The following is a 21,565-nucleotide window of genomic DNA, read 5'->3' as shown; positions in this document are numbered from 1 at the left end:
GCAATTAGAATTTTCGTTCTATCTTCCATTTTCCTCAATATGGTTATAAACTAAATACATTCGATATCTGGAATGATAAAAATGAATTGAAGTGATAATTTGGATTTGGAAGAATCTGCTACAAAAATCAGAAAATGAGAAAAGGCAGCCCGCCCCGCCCTCTAACTTAATATTATATATATAAAGAAGTAAGTAGGTCAATCTTGACAACGTATTCCATCGAGAACAATAAACACGCGAACAGTGTGTAATACAAATATTTGAACGATGAATGCAGTCGGGTATTAGTACAAGATATATTGGGTTTTATGAGCGCGATGTTTGAACAATGTAGTATTTTACTTTTTGATAGCAATGTTTGTATGTATGCAAGTGTATGTATTCATGTTCAGTTTATCGTATGCATTAAGTAAAGCGCAGTATATAATAAATACGAGTAGTAGCTACCTCGTTTCGAGCTTAATTCAGAATTCTGCAAAATGTCAGACGAAGAAATACCCAGTAAACGGCGACGCGTTGACGAGAAGGACATCTCTAGCAAGGTGGACGCTAAAGAGCTATATAAAAAAATACTATCACATCGCGCTCTGCCGGTAGACTTGGATCGCTACGGATATCCAAGACCAGATGAACAACACCCTGGGAAGGCTAAATTTAGCAACCTTTCATCAGTTCAACCATTTAACGATTCAAACAATAAGACATGCGTAAGATGCCAAAAATCATTTTTACTGACTGAGGCAATAGGAAACACCTCCGTCGGGAAATGCTTTTATCACAAGCGGAGGTCGTATCAGGGAAGGCCACACGATTGTTGTGGCAGGCGAAGGGGTTCAAGAGGTTGCCGTACTGCTGATAAACATGTACACGATGATAACTTGAGAGATCCTTCAAACTACATCTCGACCATCAAAAAAACGGTTCCTGATGATGGAAGTCCTGGCATATATTCAATTGATGGAGAAATGTCGTACACTGTCAAAGGCAGAGAACTTACCCAAGTGACGGTTGTTGATCATAACGATGAAGTAATTTACAACGAATATGTGAAACCAGAAAGCCAAATTATTGATTACAATACAGAATTCAGTGGAATCACAAAATCAGATATTGATGGTACAACAACGACATTGAAAGACGTTCAAAATTTCTGCTTAGAGAAGTTTTCGTCAGATACAATCTTGATTGGACACGCTGTTGAATCCGACCTTATTGCCTTGAGACTGATTCATGAAACTATCGTAGATACGGCCATGGTATTTCCACACCCGAGAGGACTCCCATACAAGAGAGCATTGCGAACCTTAGCCATGAATCGTCTTGGACGCAACATTCAGAGCGGTACTCACAACAGCAAAGAGGATGCAGTAGCATGTATGGATATTATTTTACGACTTGTAAAATGAAGAATAAGAAGATCGCTAATGTTCGAAATGAATTTATCAACAGATTGTCATCACATGCCAGAATTCAAAAGTTGCTTCACGTTATTAATTTTTATAAAACTCGTAAAATCTAAGGATCTTTAAAACAAGGATTAATAAAATATTATAACATATATATATATATATACTTGTTTGGTGATTTCTCATCATATTATCTGATTTTTGAATATATAGATAAATAAATTTAATTGGGAAATTCATTCTGACTAATAACAAAGTATATTATTTTCTCTGTGTAACGAAGATTTCTGCGGCGAGGCATGGTTTGGTTATTCGTTTCAGTCGACTCTCTAATCCAAAACCTGTGGCAACATATCTACTTTAGTCTCAATAGTACATGCAGGACGAATTTTATTTTGTGTTCAAAAGCGCCACGACCATTCCACATTTTTCACAACGTCACCACGAACATGTCTCTCTGGGACTGGATGCAACTACTTTTTAAAGGCCGATATGTTCAGGATTACTTACCCAATTTATTTTATTCTGAGTGAATATGTGGCCGCGGAAGCACTCAGAGCTTAAACTCAAATGCATGTTGCAACAGTGATGATTTCCGATGAGATCACTAATAATTTCTAATGTTTTATACGAAAAGAATACAACAAAACAAGGCGAAACTTCAACAGACTAATTGTATTTAAGCGTTCAAAATAGCGTTTATATGGGCATCTGCATTAGATATAATTTTGGATGACGCTTGTTCAAATTATAGCGACACCCAGGTCCAGGTCACGTCGATTTTTGGGGCGTTTTTTTAGATTGACACTCGACTCGGGTTTCTCTCACACATCTCAACTGCAACAACAAGCTTCTGCCTCAAACTAAGTCAAGTTTTTTACTGTCATACTTACTTTTAATGGAGCTCTTATATCGATTTTCCGTTATCGTTTATAACTGAAGAATCTAATACACCGACAAGATTGTATGCTACTCGTTATAACTAGTGGCCTGGAAGCGGACAGTTAAGGAAGCACAGTCTCGACACGTGCGAAGTCATAGGGAACAAGAACTAAGAGCCCTACAAAATCACCAACTTTATAACGGAAGTTTTTACGTTAATAATAGAACTACTCGACAAAGTGGCATAAAAAATTAATAAATCAAGGCTGATATATACTTACATTTTTATATGCTCTCTTAGCCAATTCATCAATTCCTAGCTTTTAGAACATTGATCGGCAAACGTTACGAACTGGCGAGCCAAATATACACATTTCCCGTAGCCTGCGTGCCGCATTATTTTTGCCTACGAACAATCGCCTCATTAAACTTCAATCATGGTGCACTCTCACTTTCTATTTTTGTGGTAAAGCCTGATACATTGAGACGTGTATGTGGCCTATTTTAACATATAATCAAACAATGCATTAGTTTTATTTACTTGATATTATGTGAAGGATTATGTTATTCCTGTGACATATGGCCAAAGCGGTAAAATCCAATAGTAACCTAGTTGCTCCGCGTTACGTCGTTCAGAATTCAGATGACGATCTGACCAGCAAGTACGAAGTTTATTCTTAAGTGTAATACATTTAGATAAAGCTACTCACAGCAATATATGCTTCCGAATGTGCACATTAGGCGCTTTGCATTGACGCACGTATGAGCAGTGGTGCAGCCCCGGGTCGAAATTTGTAGTCACAATGACATGCCTTGGAAGGACGATTAACATTAATAATAAAAAAAAATCAATTTAAGTACCTTGGAATGTTTGACATTCGTCGCTAACTTCCTACCGTTCTTCAAGACATTTTTGAATTTCAAATTTAAATCAACTTTTAATTACAATCAACGATGGGTTTATCAAGTAAATGTCATACCACTTACGCTGCTTATTACAAACAAGCGCCTTATTCAGCAGCACTTGTTACCACATAAATCCGGGTGAAGGCAATAATAAATTTAGGATCAATTTTTGTTTTGTACATTAAACGTCCGGTCGTTCGCATGCGGCAAAAAACTGGTTCGCGAACCGCATTTGGACCGCGGGCCACAGTTTGCCGACCCCTGTTTTATGAAAATTATTTCTCAAAAATGATATAAAAAAAATGAATGAGTTTCAAGTATATTTATTTACCATACTGAACTTATCATATATTAATGAAAACAATATTATAAGATACTTATAAATTTTGAATCCTTTATGTGTACGATAGAAAGTAGACAAACAACAAATTGGCAAATGTCATTCCAAATTTATTTGATGTTGCTTTGTTATGCCCATTTAGTCTCGAACATGTTCGTTACTTCGTTTCATTAAAAACTGCTTGTACTATATAAGCTGTGGTAGTAATGAATCCGAATACATCCGCAGTTACTTTTCTCGACTCAATAAAACACGTAGTGTCATTCTGTAGGTAACAAGCTAAAACAATAGAGGCAACTAGACAAAAGATGTAGGCGAAGCTCGGCCAGTGATATTCTGCAGCATTAATTTTCTTAATTCTCATCATCATTATACTTGAAGTAAATTTGCAGAAATATAAGCCATCACGGCAAAAGTTCAACCCGATGGACATGCTTGGGATGATTCGCATTAATAGCCTCCAAGAGCCAAAAGAGAAAACGTAACAGTTCTGAGGAAGAAAACAGCACCTGTTGCCGTATCTGTATACAATAGAACTTTTTAGTGGCGTGAATATATATATAATTATATGAGTTATGCACAACTTTAAATTATGAGATTAATATAAAAAAATTGGATTGTATTGAAATAATTCTTCCATTTAGGGCTGGAAGAATGTTCTCTATGCGTGTAGATTCTGCGGTTATGAATCGCTGCAATTTCGACCTTCCGTACAATGGTGTACAGAAAGCAACATACTAGCAGATATGCAGAGCGTAAAAGTACAAAAGAACAGCAGGAGGCGATTTCCTGGAATAAACGTTTTAGTTTTAAAAAATGTAGAAATATAAAACAATATCAAACGTTCAGAAGACACATCTTTCTAGTAGTTTATATGAAATTCCGCATCCCAAATCAGAACTTCGCTACACTCCAACTTTTCGTCCATTAGCGCCATCTCATGGATCAGAGGTACGGTCACATATATCGACTTTTTGATCTGAAAATTCCAACACAGCCCGTGTCACACTCAATGATGTGCAATTTACTCCCAAGAAGAATCGTATGCGAGTAAAATGTTAAAAGGCGTGGTATGTGTGATTCGAGGATTCCAGTACATCAACCATCATTTAGGAGTAGTCTTGCACAAACTCGCAATACCAAACTTTTCGTATTGGCCATACTTAAATATGGTCATAAACTAAATACACTCGATATCCGGAATGATGGAAAAGAATTAAATTGATAGTTTGAAAGAATCTGCTACCAAAATCGAGTCCAGACTGTTTCCTCAGCTTCTAATCTGCAATATGTAATTAGAATTTTCGCTCCATCTTCCATTTTATTTTTTAAATCCAAAAATGATGTACGGCAACAGTTCAGCAATAGCACTTTTGTTGTGCAAATATACTTGACATTCAATTTTTTTAATTGCATCATTATGTTAATCTGGAAGAACCTGAACACGGAAGACCTAACTGATTCATGTGCAATGTCTGAAAGCACCGCATCGCAACAGTTTCCGAAAGATTTAGTCAGTAAATAAGTTTTAGCACAATATACAAATACAAAAAGTCAGATTATTTTTCTCATGAATATTGTGTCATGTAAATATTATTTTATCATATCGACATACAGATTCAAAAGATATTGTAGCCTTACCAGACAATGAGAAAGACAACCCGCCCCGCTCTCTGACTCAATTTTATATTAACAAGTAAGCAGGTCAATCTTAACTACAGGTTCTTTAATTCTATTCGTCCCGTCACCGTGACAAAGTAATCAATCGAGAACAATAAACACCCGAACAGTACAATACAAATCATTGAAAGATGAACAAAGTCGGGTATTTGTACTATTATATTGGTCTTTATATATACGTGATGTTTATGCAATATTGTATATTACTTTCCGATGTTTGTATATATTGAAGTGTTTCAGTTTACCGTATATGTTCAGTGAAGAGCGGCAAATAATAAAGACGTATAGAATAAGTCCCAGTAGCTGCTGCCTAGTTTCGTGCTTAATACAAAAATTTGCAAAATGTCAGAAGAAGAAATACCCAGTAAACGGCGACGCGTACTCGACCAGAAGGACATCTCCAGCAAGGTGAACGTTAAAGTGTTATACAACAAAATATTATTACATCGCGCTCGGCCAGTATACTTGGACCGCTACGGATATCCAAGACCAGATGGACAACACCCTGAGAAGGCTAAATTTAGCAATCTTTCGTCAGTTCAACCTATCAACGATTCAGACAACAAGACATGCGTAAGGTGCGAAAAATCTTTTCTACTGACTGAATCAATAGAAAACACCTCCGACAAGAAATGCGTTTATCACAAGCGGCGTTCGTATCAGGGAAAGCCACATGATTACTGTGGCAGGCGAAGGGGTTCACGAGGTTGTCGTACTGCTGATAACCATGTACACAACGATAACTTGAGAGATCCTTCTAACTATATCGCAACCATCAAAAAAACGATTCCTGATGATGGAAGTCCTGGAATATATTCAATTGATGGAGAAATGTCGTACACTGTCAAAGGGAGAACTCTTACTAAATTCACGGTTGTTGATCATAATGGTAAAGTAATTTGCAACGAATTTGCAAACCCAGTATGCCAAATTATTGATTACAATACAGAATTCAGTGGAATCACAAAATCAGATACTGATGGTACAACAACGATATTGAAAGACGTTCAAAATTTCTGCTTAGAGAAGTTTTCGTCAGATACAGTCTTGATTGGACACGCTGTTGAATGTAACCTTATTGCCTTGAGACTGATTCATGAAACTATCGTAGATACAGCTATAGTATTTCCACACCCGAGAGGACTCCCACACATGAGAGCATTGCGTACCTTGGGCGCCACATTCAGAGCGGTACTCACAACAGCAGAGAGGGTGCTGTGGCGTGTATGGATATTATTTTACGACTTGTAAAATGAGGAATAAGTAGATCGCGTATAATCAGGATAAACGTATCAACATTTTGTCATCTGCCAACTCATGCCAGAATTCAAAAGTTGCTTTACGCAATGAGCATATCTACAATGAGTAGAAACTTCCAAATACTTGCTCATTAATCGATTGTACCCTGCATTTTTACGTCGTCCAGCTAAATGGTTCGTTGCATATGGAGAAAGAATATCGCTCGCTGCAAAAATCCCTTGCTTCCGCCGCTTCGGGTGCGAACTTGGTCTTCTTGACGCTTGCAATTTTTCAATTCGTGTTCGGTTTTGGGTTTCGAAGTATGGTACGTTGAAAACATACTAACTATGAGCATATGCTTATTGGGAATGCATATCTATTAGGCAGAAAACGTAGCTATAGCACAGAATATGAAGTCAAGTGCGGTTATTTCTGATTAGAGCATGGGATTTAGGTACATATCTATCCAGGGGGAAGCAAAGGCGATAAGAAGGCCTAAATGTATGGCAAACCACGGCTTCTCACAATCATTGTTTATAAGGTGCTCCATACGAATCCCCAGGGCTCCCCTATTTTAAATTACTCTGTCAGTCTGAAATATCTTGAATATTGAAAACGAAGACAAAAATTCGAACAATAGCAGGGAATCGGCTATCCTCTCCATCTGGGTAAATATGTCAACCCCATCCTATATTAATGAATACAATGCCCCACGCCCCCCTTTGCATGGGTCGCATTACGTTCGAGAAAATTTTTTCATGCGAAATTTCTTCCACAAAAAAGAAACACCGTCGATTTACGGTCGCGCATTATGGTTTCGTCAAAACGATATTATTCTGTGTATTATCACTGTAGCGTAATTAACACCGCCAGACTTCTTTATCTTTACGATATGTTATCTTTTTTTAGTTGGCGCTGATAATGATAAATAAGAATGCGTGATTGTTGATTGTCATTCAGTAACGCGTATGTAACCGCCGTTATGGAAGTTCAAAATGAAAGAAGGGTTATAAGCTAATTTAAGAATTCAGATAATTTATTTTCGTCGTGCAAGAAACATTATGAACAAACATAGTTAATCGAGGCAAAAGAAAAACAACAGGCACACAATGTTTCGACTGCAATTGACGAGGAGCCGCGAAAGACTCTCAAGTCATCGTGTCAGCGACACCATTAATTTAAGGACATTCTCTTTTATTTTAATACAAATACAGGGCGCATTAAAAAGCTAAATAGAATTTATTAACATAAATTTGCAACGAGTTACGCAAAATTTACCGCGGCTGGCTATCGCCAACAGGCAGAAACGATGAATGTGAGAATTTTTTGTTTTGTTTCATTTTTGCACCATCATATTTTTCGATTTCTAATTTTGCGTAAATCGCGTCAACATCGTTTTTGTAAATTTAGAAACGCTCAATCAGATAAGCAAGGCATGTGAATAATGTATTCTATGCGAATTTCCCGAGATATTGTGGAGAAATAATATTTTGACCACGTAGAAATGCCATTATTGCTGTTTTTTTCACGTGTTAAGTATCAGTGTTTAAACCAAAGCTGAGTTACGTGAATACTCAACAATTTGCGGAGTTTTTCAATTATTATTTAATACGAAAGTAACACGGAAACGATATAAAAGTAAAACATAAAAATGTCAACTATCAGCTTCACAAATATCGCATCCCGGGGTCAGTAATGATAATATTGTTCGCTCAAAATTGGGACCGTAACTGTGATACAAATCTTACACCGAAGATAAAAATCAAAATAAAATTAATTTTTGTTGTGAATGCATTCCTTAATAGTTGTCTTTAACATCTTCGCCGACATTCGTTAAAATATTCGAATAATTTTATATAAAAAAAATACGATTTAGCTCACCACTAATCACGGCGCATGTAAATAATCATTGAATGACAATAAAAAATCAACTTTATTAGCATTAAATTCCTAGTAAAAGTTTCACATTTCACCTATTCGATCGGCGCTACACGCGAGCATGTTTTTGTATATATTCACCAAACACTTGTTATTTAATGTGGCGAAAATGTTTTTATCAAATCTCTAACCTGTGCAGGAAAGGGGGCATAAATCACATTAACTGAGTGAAATAAATCGTTAAAAAGACTTTATGTATGTTCATGATGTCATATGCAACGAACCATTTAGCTGGACGACGTAAAAATGCAGGGCACAATGGATTAATGAGCAAATATTTGGAAGTTTTCACTCATTGTATATATGCTCATTGCTTTACGTTACTAATTATTCTGTAACTCGTAAAATTCCAAGATCTTCAAAAAAATATATGCTTCTCGTACAACACTTACGTCGCTCCAGTACTGTACGTACCAATGTGGAGGCAGTGAAGCAAACAATCCTAAGGGGGAAAAGCCTGGCACGTATCATCATAAAACAAAACTTGTGGTAACTTCCGTTTTATTTTTAGTATCAAAGAGTACTTTTTAGTACTATCGAAGATTGTGCAGACTCGTGTTTTCGTCGGAAATCCGCAAGTGAGTTGTGAAAACCAATCGTTTGATTAAGCGACTCACAAGTGACCTATCGCGGTACCTGTTACCAAATTTTCGAATAGTATATTGGTATTCTAATAGTTGAATATATGCCCAGCTCTACCCTGTAACCAGTAATTATTGACTCGATTAATGTTATGTGAATGGACTTTCAATTTTTGTTTTATGTAAATTCTAAGGTAAATCGTAAATTGGCTGATAGTTAAGTTTCGCAAAAACGTTTGGGACCCTCAGTGAATTTCAGGCTCGTTGCGGACTCATTCAAACTCATCGCGGACTCATTTGAGACCGCGGACTCGGGTTGGGAAACACTGGGCTATACAAATAAAACTTTAGTAAAATACACAAGACGAGGAGATACGACACAACGACGATGTGTACAATATAGTCAGTTAGTTTATGGCTCGTCCATGTCCCGGTGTGAGAGGATGAAGATCGGGTATGGGTCGCTAGAATGGTATGTTAGAATGGTAGTTCGGCCTGTTCTTAGCATAGATTCGAGTTGAAATAGTCATGCTGTGGTGTTTGCATGTAATTGCAATCTCTAAATGCCTAACTTGGGTAAGGGTGACTGTAGTCTAATACCTGTAGAGTAGTCAACTCTATTCACTGGAGTACAGCTACAGGTATAGGCCTGAGCCTACACACAGACTAACTCAATGCAGCAATTAGTACCGGTACCGGGGACATGGGATTACATATCATCTATTTTATTGTCTGTTACAGAAGTAGTTCACAATATGTACTCCAGCATTCATTTCATTCATCCATAGATTACTGCTATATGACCCGAATTTTAAAACACAGGCCGCAAACATGGAAACCCTACGGACCGTCGCAAGATAGCCTTGTCCGCTCCGGGCATGCCAGCGGCGGGTGAGTGATACGGTTGAGTGATCATACAGGTATTCTGTTCAACCATAGTTAACTTGATATAGTTGTCTCTGTTTATTTATGTTACACAGTTCTCTCGTTACGCTTGATATGTCATGATATTCTCTCTCTCAACGCGATATTGTGGCGCATGTAGTCCTCAGCTATCTGGCTGTAGCCGATGTCTAATGGGGATGTGGGTTATCGGACTGAATATTGTTTGAATGTCCTGTGCCTTTGACAGAAATCAATTGCTTCTGCTAGCAAAACTCATAAAATAACATCTTGAGACAAATTACATACCACGTGTGGCAACTTTTTTAATTTATCGTGGATTAAAATACCGCCCGACATTCGACCAGGCGTATGTCGCGCTTGGGTGATAGGAACGGATTTATCAGTGACTCGAAATCCAAGATAAATGTATTTTATTGGGAGCGCAAAAAAATGTAACATACACTTTGTTTTGCGCTATAACTTCGTATTTTCGGAAACCGGGTGTCGTGAAATAATGTTTTATTATCTAACGTCGGGTACTCATCATTTTCCGGGAGAATTTGAAAAGTCATTTAATTTAAAATAAAGAATGTTTCACTATTCCAAAAATGAAGATTGTTGCAATTGAAAAATCCTCTGTATGATGGCAGTCGGCACCAATAATAAAACGGGGCAATAACGCTGTCTTCGCGTTAAAAATGTAACATACACTTTGTTTTGCGCTATAACTTCGTATTTTCGGAAACCAGGTGTCGTGAAATATAAAATTTGATCTAAATCAATCGCAAATAATGTTTTATTACCTAACGTCGGGTACTCATCATTTTCCGGGGGAATTTGAAAAGTCATTTAATTTAAAATAAAGAATGTTTCACTATTTCGAAAATGAAGATTGTTGCAATTGAAAAATCCTCTGTATGATGGCAGTCGGCACCAATAATAAAACGGGGCAATAACGCTGTCTTCGCGTTTTGAATATTCAAGCCGGGATTACGGTGTTTGATGTCTGCCGCAAACGCGTTCGGGCTCTTTACGAGAAAACACAAGTATAATCACGCGAGACAGATTTCGTTGCGAGAGGATAACGCTCGTCCCTGATTTAATAAATTATAAATTCGAAATACAAAAATTGACGCACAGCGCCGAAAAGGCGGAAACCGAGTTCGAGGGATTCGAATCCTCAGGTTTCGGTATGCTATACCATTCATCTCTGCCTAAGAGTAATTGAATTCTAACTTTTGTGCTATAATCCTGGTATGAACCTTTAATTACTATCCAATAAATACAATCACAGAAAAGCAGAACTACTCTGCCCCTAATCCACTTTGATAACTTATGGTACCGACGCAGAGATGACTTGCAGATGCCACGACCCCCTACTTTATCCTAATGACTCAGTATATCTTTTCATTTATTCCAACCAACAAAACCATTCCAAATACGCAAATAAGATCATACGAAAATCCCCTTCTGTAAGCTTCAAAATATAGCAAACTGATGACGTAGTAACGCATCAGTCATGCGTAGCGAACCGTCCGTGGGCAAACTATATTCAGTAAACTATGGTTCAACGACGACCGTGCGTAAGATTTCGAGAGAACTTGCGTGACCGTGCGTAAAGTGTTTACGAGGTCTTTCGTGAATCACACTTAACGAAATTTCGCTGTTGCAATTTAGAGAGACGAGGTTACGTGCTCGTAAACGCGGATGTTTACGAAGTTTGGCGAATGGGGCCCCAGGTTCGTTAATTCCATTCGTCCCGTCACCGTGACAACGAATTCAATCGAGAACAATAAACACGCAAACAGTACAATACAAATCTTTGAACGATGAACGCGGTGGGGTATTATTACAAGATATATTGGGCTTTAGGGGCGCGATGTTTGTACAATGTTGCATATTACTTTATGATAGCAATGTTTTTATGTGTTCAAGTGTTTCAGGTCATCGTATGTATTAAGTAAAGTGCAACATATATTAAAGACGAGTAGTAGCTGCCTCGTTTTGTGCTTAATTCAGAATATTGCAAAATGTCAGACGAAGAAATACCCAGTAAACGGCGACGCGTTGACATTTCCAGCAAGGTGAACGCTAAAGAGCTATATAAAAAAATATTATTACATCGGGCTCAGCCAGTAGACTTAGATCGCTATGGATATCCAAGACCAGATGAACAACACCATAGGACGGCTAAATTTAGCAATCTTTCATCAGTTCAACCGTTTAACGATTCAGACAACAAGACATGCGTAAGATGCGAAAAATCATTTTTATTGACTGAAGCAATAGGAAATACCTCTGACAGGAAATGCTTTTATCACAAGCGGAGGTCGTATCAGGGAAAGCCACACGATTGTTGCGGCAGGCGAAGGGGTTCAAGAGGTTGTCGTACTGCTGATAACCATGTCCACAATGATAACTTGAGAGACCCTTCAAACTACATCTCGACCCTCAAAAAAACGGTTCCTGATGATGAAAGTCCTGGCATGTATTCACTTGATGGAGAAATGTCGTACACTGTCAAAGGGAGAGAACTTACCAAATTCACAGTTGTTGATCATAATGGTGAAGTAATTTACAACGAATTTGTGAAACCAGAAAGCCAAATTATTGATTACAATACAGAATTCAGCGGAATCACAAAATCATATATTGATGGTACAACAACGACATTGAAAGACGTCCAAAACTTCTGCTTAGACAAGTTTTCGTCAGATACAATCTTGATTGGACACGCTGTTGAATCCGACCTTATTTCCTTGAGGCTGATTCATGAAACTATCGTAGATACAGCTATCGTATTTACACATCCGCGAGGACTCCCACACAAGAGAGCATTGCGAACCTTAGCCATGAATCGTCTTGGACGCAACATTCAGAGCGGTACTCACAATAGCAAGGAGGATGCAGTCGCATGCATGGATATTATTTTACGTCTTGTAAAATGAAAAATAAGGAGATCGCAAATGTTCAGGGTGAACTTATCGGCATGTTGTCATCCGCCGATCCCATGCCAGAATTCAAAGCTTGCTTCACGTTATTAATCTTTCTATAATTCGTAAAATATGAGGAACCTAAAAAAATGACTAATAAAATATTATAACATATATATATACTTGTTTAGTGATTCCTCAGCATATTCTCTGCTTTTCAAATATTATGTATATATATGTATTAATAAAATTTAATTGAGAAATTCATTCCGACTAATAACAAACTATATTATTTTCTTTGCGTAAATAAGATTTCTGCGGCGAGAAGCATCGTTTGGCTATTCGTTTCAGTCGACTCTCCAACTCGAAACCTTCTTATGTGGCAACATATCTACTTCAGTCTCAATATTACTAGAAAAACATTATTTTGTGTTCAAAAACGCTACGAACATCATACATTTTTCAATTTTTATTATGACTTTCCACAACGGCTCTACGAACAATGCTCTGTGCAGCCATTAATACCCAAAAAGCAACTACTTCTAAATGCCTATGTTTTCACGGTCCGGCATTACGGACCCAATTTATTTCATCCTGAGTGAATAGGTGGGCGCGGAAGCACTTTGACCGTAAACTCATATGCATGTGTCAACGGTGATGATTTCTGATGAGATCACTAATAATTTCTAATGTTTTATATGAAAAGAATACAACAAAACATTGCGAAACTGCAACAGACTATTAGTATCTAAGCATTTATATAGACATCTGCATTAAATATTTTTTTCTAATGATGCCGTTTTAAATCACCAACTGTGTAACGGCAGTTGTTACGTTAATAATAGAACTACTCGACAAAGTGGCACAAAATTATCAAAAACTACTGGCGTCTACTGACTTCTTTATCCGCCTTCTTAGTTGGTCCATCAATTCCTAGCTTTTAGAATACTATTTTCCAAATAAAAATATTTACCATATTTAACTTTTATTATAAAATATTATTAGAAACGATATATATTATAAGATACTTATAAATTATACAGCATTTTAAATCATTTATGTGTACTGTAAACAAACAACAGTTTGGCCACTGTCATTTCAAATTTGTGAAACGCTGCTTTGCCATGCCCATTTTGCCTCGAATATGTTCGTTACCTCGTTTCTGTAAAGCTGCGTGTACTATATAAGCTGTGGTAGTAATGAATCCGAAAAGATCCGCAGTTACACTTCCTGACCCACTCCAACTCGTAGTGTCACCCTGGAGGTAACAAGCTAAAACAATAGAGGCAATTAGACAAATGACCAGTGATATTCTGCAGCATTAGGGGTTTCGTTCTCATCATCATTATAATTGAAGTAAATTTGCAGAATTATAAGAATTTTAGAAACACTCCAACAAATAATATAAGCCACCAAGTCAAAAGTTCGACCCGACGTACTAGCAGACATGCAGACATGCAGAACGTAAAAAGTATAAACGAACAACAGAAATCAATTTCCTGAAAAAAAAATTCGGTTTTGATGAATCCAACTAGTAGAAATCTAATAATTTGTTTGTCTCGTTGCTCTAAAACTGTTCTTTTTCAAATCCCTCTATAGCAGGGTTTCCCAAACTGGGGTCCGCGGACCCCCGGGGGTCCGTGACAACTGCACAGAGGGTCCGCGACGATATGAAAAAGTCTGAACGATATTTAATGATTGATTTCAATCAAAGAGCAATTGCATATATTTGGTTGAGCGTTGCGGACGAATATCCATTGCTGTCGGAAAAGAAGATTGAAATATTTTCTTTTGCAACGACCTACATGCGAGAGGCAGCATTTTCACCTCTTATCAATATGATGACAGAATACAGGTCGAGACTTGCCGTCCGATCTATAGGTTTGCTTGTCACAAATTGCTTCGAGAATCGAAAAATGCTGCAGTGAAAAGCAAAAGTCTAATTCATCACATTAATGTCGTTTGTGTTGTCGTGTTGCAAATGAAACATTATCTTTCCTCGTTGGTTAGGCACAGAAATTGATACGGCATAGCACGGAGGTCCGTCAAAATTAAGATTCTCAAATAGGGGTCCCGGACCAAAAAGTTTGGGAAACTCTGCTCTATAGAATAACTAATGCATTGCATCTGGCTAATAACAAAAAAAAAACATAGCCATACCATGAGACAATTTTCAATATAACCAACGCACATAATGATGTGGTAAATACCGAACGATAATATCCACGAAATCAGGAGAGCCGCAAAAAGCGGTATTTTAAACCAGATGAAGCAACAAGTGATAAGCTGATCATTCCGAAAATAATCAAGAATATTTCAAGGATTTCATGTTTGGTACACATATAACTTGTACCAGATTTCGCCATGATATTAATTTTGTTTACTTTCTATAGCCAAAAAAACAAAAAATATATTTAAATTTTACCAAGGAATTATTATTTTGCACGTACAATTGCCATTATTTCCAATTTATTAAATCATCATTTAAACTCTAAATAACATTCAGGATTCACGCCATGACTTTACAGGGTTTTTATTCACTATTTCATTTAATACGAAAATAAAACAGGTACGATGGAAAAGTAAACTCATGAGGAGGCCTACTATCTCATAAATATCCACATTCCGACGTCAGAAATGATAATTAGAATAACACTGGAACGGTCAATTTACAGACGGTGACGAGAAAGATCAAAGCCGGCGGGAAAGATAAAAATCGAAATAAAATCCTGAATTCACCCCTTAATAGCTGTCACATATGTCGCCGATGTGAACGCTTAGTTCTGCCAGGAATATAAAGTCAAACTTGGACGTTCGCCGTTGCGTGAGAATTGGTCTTTGTAATGAAAAGAGGACAGGCGTAAATATCTCACCAACATTAAATGTTCATCGTTCTGAATGCCTGTTGAATGTATATTAAAAATACCCGGTATTCGACAATTCGTTAAAAATCTGACGAAACGCGTGGTAGCCCAAACACTAACGAAATGAAACTTAATAATAAATCCTTCATTAAATTTGGTAAATTGCACTACTTCACGAAAGCGTGGTGGAATTGACGATTATTTCATATCTTGAACACACAAACGGTCATCTTTTCCGGATGGTTTCTATACGGTCTGAAAAGTCGAATAAGCGTTTCGACATAGTAAATGCTATGATCTTAGCCATCAAATTATGCTCGGGCCTTGCACGAAATTCATAACGTGAAAAATACGTACAGCGGTGAGAATTGTTTATAACAATTTTAAACCGATTTTTTTTTTCATAATTATTTGATGTGATGTAATACAGTTTGTTTGACTGTTTCATTTCTCTTGCGATTGCCGACAATAACACCATTGAATGATTCTGGCGCATGGGAGAAACATATAAAAATGTAACAAGTATGAATAAGGTTATGCAAAAGTGAGAATACCTCTGATAATAATAATGGCGTAAAGTGGGAAGGGAAGTGCAAAACCAAAGCGTAATAACGTCACGTATTTTCCGTGCGGCCGCGCATATTTTACAATAATGTGAGGCGCTCCGAAGTAGGGTTTTGTTTTTTATCAATTTTAAGGAAAACATCCTGTTTTGAACCAATGGCTTGTTTAAAATCTATTTTTTATGTATTGTTTTTTATGGAAATACCCCATGCAACGCCGTGAAACAACAACAAAACGTCGCGTTCTGGCTGCTGCACACGTTGCCGAAATCATAATTTTAAAAATGCAAGTAAAAATTATTGGGTTGACTTTCACTTTTATCGCGTACATTTATTGCCAAGTTAGTACCTGCACCGAAGTCATAAGAGTTTAACAGAAATGTTTATCCGAGATATCAGAGAGACGTTTGAGTAAGAAATGTCACAAAGTATACCTCACGAGCCTATAGTACAATCCAATTGAATCAAGGACAGCCAGCCTTTGGCAAAACAAGTGCGTTACGATAATGAAGATGAAAGAATATACTTAGATCGGTGGCAACTAGACCCTCGCTTATGGTTATGCTAATTGTAATACCTCTCTGATACAATCCCGTCACAACTTATCTGTTATGACGAATAATATAAATTTTGACTTTATCTATTGACATTATTTATAACAATTTTGAACCGATTTTTTTTTCATAATCATTTGATGTAATGTAATACAGTTTGTTTGGCTGTTTCATTTTTCTTGTGATTGCCGACAATAACACCATTGAATGATTCTGGCGCATAGGAGAAATATAAAAAATGCATTTTAAATCATTTATGTGTACTGAACAAACAACAGTTTGGCCACTGTCAATTCAAAGTTGTAGAACGTTGCTTTGTCATGCCCATTTAGCCTCGAACATGTTCGTTACTTTGTTTCTGTAAAGCTGCGTGTATCATATAAGCTGTGGTAGTAATGAATCCGAAAACATCCGCAGTTACTCTTCTCGACCCAATCCAACTCGTAACGTCACCCTGGAGGTAACAAGCTAAAACAATGGAGGATTAGACCAAAGATGTAGGCGAAGCTGGACCAATGATAATCTGCAGCATTAAAGTCTTCATTCTCATCATCATTGTAATTGAAGTAAATTTGCAGGATTATAAAAATTTTAGAAACACTCCAACAAATAATATAAGCCACCAAGTCAAAAGGTCGACCCGACGTACAGGCTCAGGATGAATCGCATTGATAGCCTACAATAGCCAGAAGAGAAAACGTAACAATTCCGAGGACGGAAATGGCACCTGTTGCCATATCCGTGTACAATAGAACTTTTTAGTGACGTGAATATAAATATAATTAAATGTGTTATGCACAATTTTAAATTATGAGATCAATACAAAAAAATTGCATTTGAATTGAAATGATTCTTACGTTTAGGCTTCGGAGAATGATCTTTATGCATACATATTTCTGCAAAGTACAACATGGCCGTTATGAATCCGAACACAATTGCTGCGGATCTTTTGCTGCAATTTGTGCTTTCCGTACAATTATAGACAGAAAGCAACATACTAGAGACATGCAGAACGTAAAAAGTATAAATGAACAACAGAAATCAATTTCCTGGAAAAAAAATTGGTTTAGATGAATCCAACTAGTAGAATTCTAATAATTTGTTTGTCACGTTGCTCTAAAATTGTTCTTTTTCAAATCCCTCTATAAAATAACTAATGCTTTGCATCTGGCCAATAACAAAAAACATAGCCATACCATGAGACAATTTTCAATATAACCTACGCACATCATGATGTGGTAAATACCGAACGATAATATCCACGAAATCAGGAGAGCTGCAAAAAGCGGTATTTTAAACCAAATGAATCAACAAGTGATAAGCTGATCATTCCGAAAATAATCAAGAATATTCCAAGGATTCCATGTTTGTTACACATATAACTTGTACCAGATTCCGCCATAATATTAATTTTGTTTACTTTCTATAGACAAAAAAAAACAAAAAATATATTTAAATTTCCATTTTCATTTCCAAAACCAGTAAGCCACTTGAAAGCAACAAACGACATAAATTATGTTGAAAACGCATTTTGAAAACCTTCTTGTTTTCACGCTTCTTGTTCCAAAGCTCCCACACTATTTCAAAATTAAAAGTGGCCGATAAAAACTATTATGCATTACTTGCATAATGCGTTTGTTATTTCATTTCGCAACTTAGTTCACGAGTCAATTGTCTACGCACTTCCGTTCAAACCTAGATATTCGATTATTGCGTTTATATGGATTAGATTGAACATAAATAGTAATATGCCAATATATTCTGATAAAAGGATCAACCAATGAGCTGATGTAGAATGATGCGGTCGGGTTTGATAAACAATGGGTATAATGAACAAACCGCTGTCTGTTTTTTTTTATAGCTTTAGTCCACTGTTCCACTGTGAAATATTCATAACGTTGGTGAGTGGATGTGATTACCTAATCTCGACGTGGGAGTCAATTGTCTACGTACTTCCTCCCAGATTTAGATATTCGATTGATGCGTAATGATATATCACGCAAAAACAAATTTATATAGATTAGATTGAACATAGGGTAGTAATATGTCAATAAATTCTGGATCAACCAACGAGTAAATGCAAAATAATGCGGTCGGGTTAATAAACTATAGCAGAGGTTCCCATCCACCGCCCCGCGCTTGGCAACGCGAATCGCAACGTAACAACAGCCTTTCGATGTCATTCTCTAAAGTATTAGCATTTTATTTAACACCCACTAGGTACTATCCAGACCAGTATACCTACTAAATACTATCTAGTATCTAGGCCGCTTGGCTTGGGCACGAAACTCATTAAACCGATCCCTTGAATTCCGCGAAAATTACCTCACGGCAAATTTGAGGAGTGGTATTTGGGTATTGTTTCAATTCTTAGTTTTGCATAAAGCGCACCAACAGCGTCTCGTAAAATTAGAAATGTCAAATTAGGTAACGAATTATTGTCCAAAATATTTACCAAATTTTACCAAGGAATTATTATTTGGCACGTACAATTGCCATTATTTTTGATTTATTAAATCATCTATTAAACTCAAAATAACATTCAGGATTCACGCAATGACTTTACAGGGTTTTTATTCACTATTTCATTTAACCAAAATAAAACATATACGATGGAAAAGTAAACTCATGAGGAGGCCTACTATCTCATAAATATCCGACTTCCGACGTCAGAAATGATAATTAGAATAACACTGGAACGGTCAATTTACAGACGGTGACGAGAAAGATCAAAGCCGGCGGGAAAGATAAAAATCGAAATGAAATCCTGAATTCACCCCTTAATAGCTGTCACATATGTCGCCGATGTGAACGAATAGTTCTGCCAGGAATATAAAGTTAAACATCGACGTTCGCCGTTGCGTGAGAATTGGTCTTTGTAATGAAAAGAGGACAGGCGTAAATATCTCACCAACATTAAATGTTCAGCGTTCTGAATGCCTGTTGAATGTATATTAAAAATAACCGGTATTCCACAATTCGTTGAAAATCTGGCGAAACGCGTGGTAGCCCAAACACTAACGAAATGAAACTTAATAATAAATCCTTCATCAAATTTAGTAAATTGCACTACTTCACGAAAGCGTGGTGGAATTGACGATTATTTTATATCTTGAACACACAAACGGTCATCTTTTCCGGATGGTTTCTACGGTCTGAAAAGTCGAATAAGCGTTTCGACATAGTAAATGCTATGATCTTTGCCATCAAATTATGCTCGGGCCTTGCACGAAATTCATAACGTGAAAAATACGTACAGCGGTGAAAATTGTTTATAACAATTTTAAACCGATTTTTTTTTCATAATTATTTGATGTGATGTAATACAGTTTGTTTGACTGTTTCATTTCTCTTGCGAGTGCCGACAATAACACCATTGAATGATTCTGGCGCATGGGAGAAACATATAAAAATGTAACAAGTATGAATAAGGTTATGCAAAAGTGAGAATACCTCTGATAATAATAATGGCGTAAAGTGGGAAGGGAAGTGCAAAACCAAAGCGTAATAACGTCACGTATTTTCCGTGCGGCCGCGCATATTTTACAATAATGTGAGGCGCTCCGAAGTAGGGTTTTGTTTTTTATCAATTTTAAGGAAAACATCCTGTTTTAAACCAATGGCTTGTTTAAAATCAATTTTTTATGTATTGTTTTTTATGGAAATACCCCATGCAACGCCGTGAAACAACAACAAAACGGCGCGTTCTGGCTGCTGCACACGTTGCCGAAATCATAATTTTAAAAAATGCAAGTAAAAATTCTTGGGTTGACTTTCACTTTTATCGCGTACATTCATTGCCAATTTAGTACCTGCACCAAAGTCATAAGAGTTTAACAGAAATGTTTATCCGAGATATCAGAGAGACGTTTGAGTAAGAAATGTCACAAAGTATACCTCACGAGCCTATAGTACAGGGGTGGGCACAATTTTTTAGTATAAGAGCCTCATGCTGCAAGTCAGAACTTTAAAAGAGCCGCAGAATTTGTGAATTTATCAATATTATCAAAATACCATGAACAGAAAAGAAATTCACACAAGAGTCTAATAACAATAAATATATAAACAAGGCAGCTATGCTCAAATATATGCACAATTTGAGCTCATTTAATTTGTGTTTCCTTATTGCTGATTTACGAGGGTAGTCTCGTAAGAAGTTTTCATGATTCGTTTCATGGTGCCGTTTAACATTGCTGACTTCATTCTAATTATTCTGACTTAGTAGCTTATGGCAGATTATCCACAAAAGTTTATTCTCCTGACTGGTAAATGCGTATTCTTCTTCCCATTCTGACTTGAGAACTCTGTTTTCATCTTCGTACTTTCCTTTCTTAATTGAGGACATATCGCAGAGTAACTCAGACTAACTAACCGCAATCAAGCTGCAATACCACCGACGCATCAATAAACATTGACCATTGTGACGAAAGATTTGCTGACTTGACTGACTTAAATTCATAATTCAACGCTACAGCGATTTTCATACTAAAACATAATTTGTCTCAATCATTGATGAAAACTTCTTTACGACTTTTAATAAATTTAAAAAATTCACATTAAAGTTTTTTTCTTAGTTAAAATTTGGATAATAATTCATGTTAGCGAGAAGAACCGCACATAAAGTCTGGCGAGCCGCGGTGTGCCCACCCCTGCTATAGTACAATCCAATTGAATCAAGGACAGCCAGCCTTCGGCAAAACAAGTGCGTTACGATAATGAAGATGGAAGAATATACCTAGATCGGTGGCAACTAGACCCTCGCTTATGGTTATGCTAATTGTAATACCCCTCTGA

General features: G+C 36.8%; 1 protein-coding gene and 2 pseudogenes across 1 annotated transcript; all 3 read left to right on the top strand.

Annotated features, from left to right (window-relative positions):
* Nucleotides 1–479: 479 nt before the first annotated feature.
* Nucleotides 480–1,406, top strand: LOC120339166 (putative exonuclease GOR pseudogene; annotated as a pseudogene).
* A 4,150-nt stretch (nt 1,407–5,556) lies between these two features.
* Nucleotides 5,557–6,465, top strand: LOC144427416 (putative exonuclease GOR). The gene has a single exon (XM_078116603.1). It carries the CDS (start codon nt 5,557–5,559, stop codon nt 6,463–6,465), a length of 909 nt encoding a protein of 302 aa, XP_077972729.1.
* A 4,975-nt stretch (nt 6,466–11,440) lies between these two features.
* On the top strand, nt 11,441–13,529 carry LOC144427316 (putative exonuclease GOR pseudogene; annotated as a pseudogene).
* The last annotated feature ends 8,036 nt before the right edge of the window (nt 13,530–21,565 follow it).

Source organism: Styela clava, chromosome 9 (genome assembly GCF_964204865.1).
Source record: "Styela clava chromosome 9, kaStyClav1.hap1.2, whole genome shotgun sequence".
Taxonomy (NCBI): domain Eukaryota; kingdom Metazoa; phylum Chordata; class Ascidiacea; order Stolidobranchia; family Styelidae; genus Styela; species Styela clava.
Note: the sequence above shows the minus strand (reverse complement) of the source record. Positions and strands in the feature narration are given on the sequence as shown.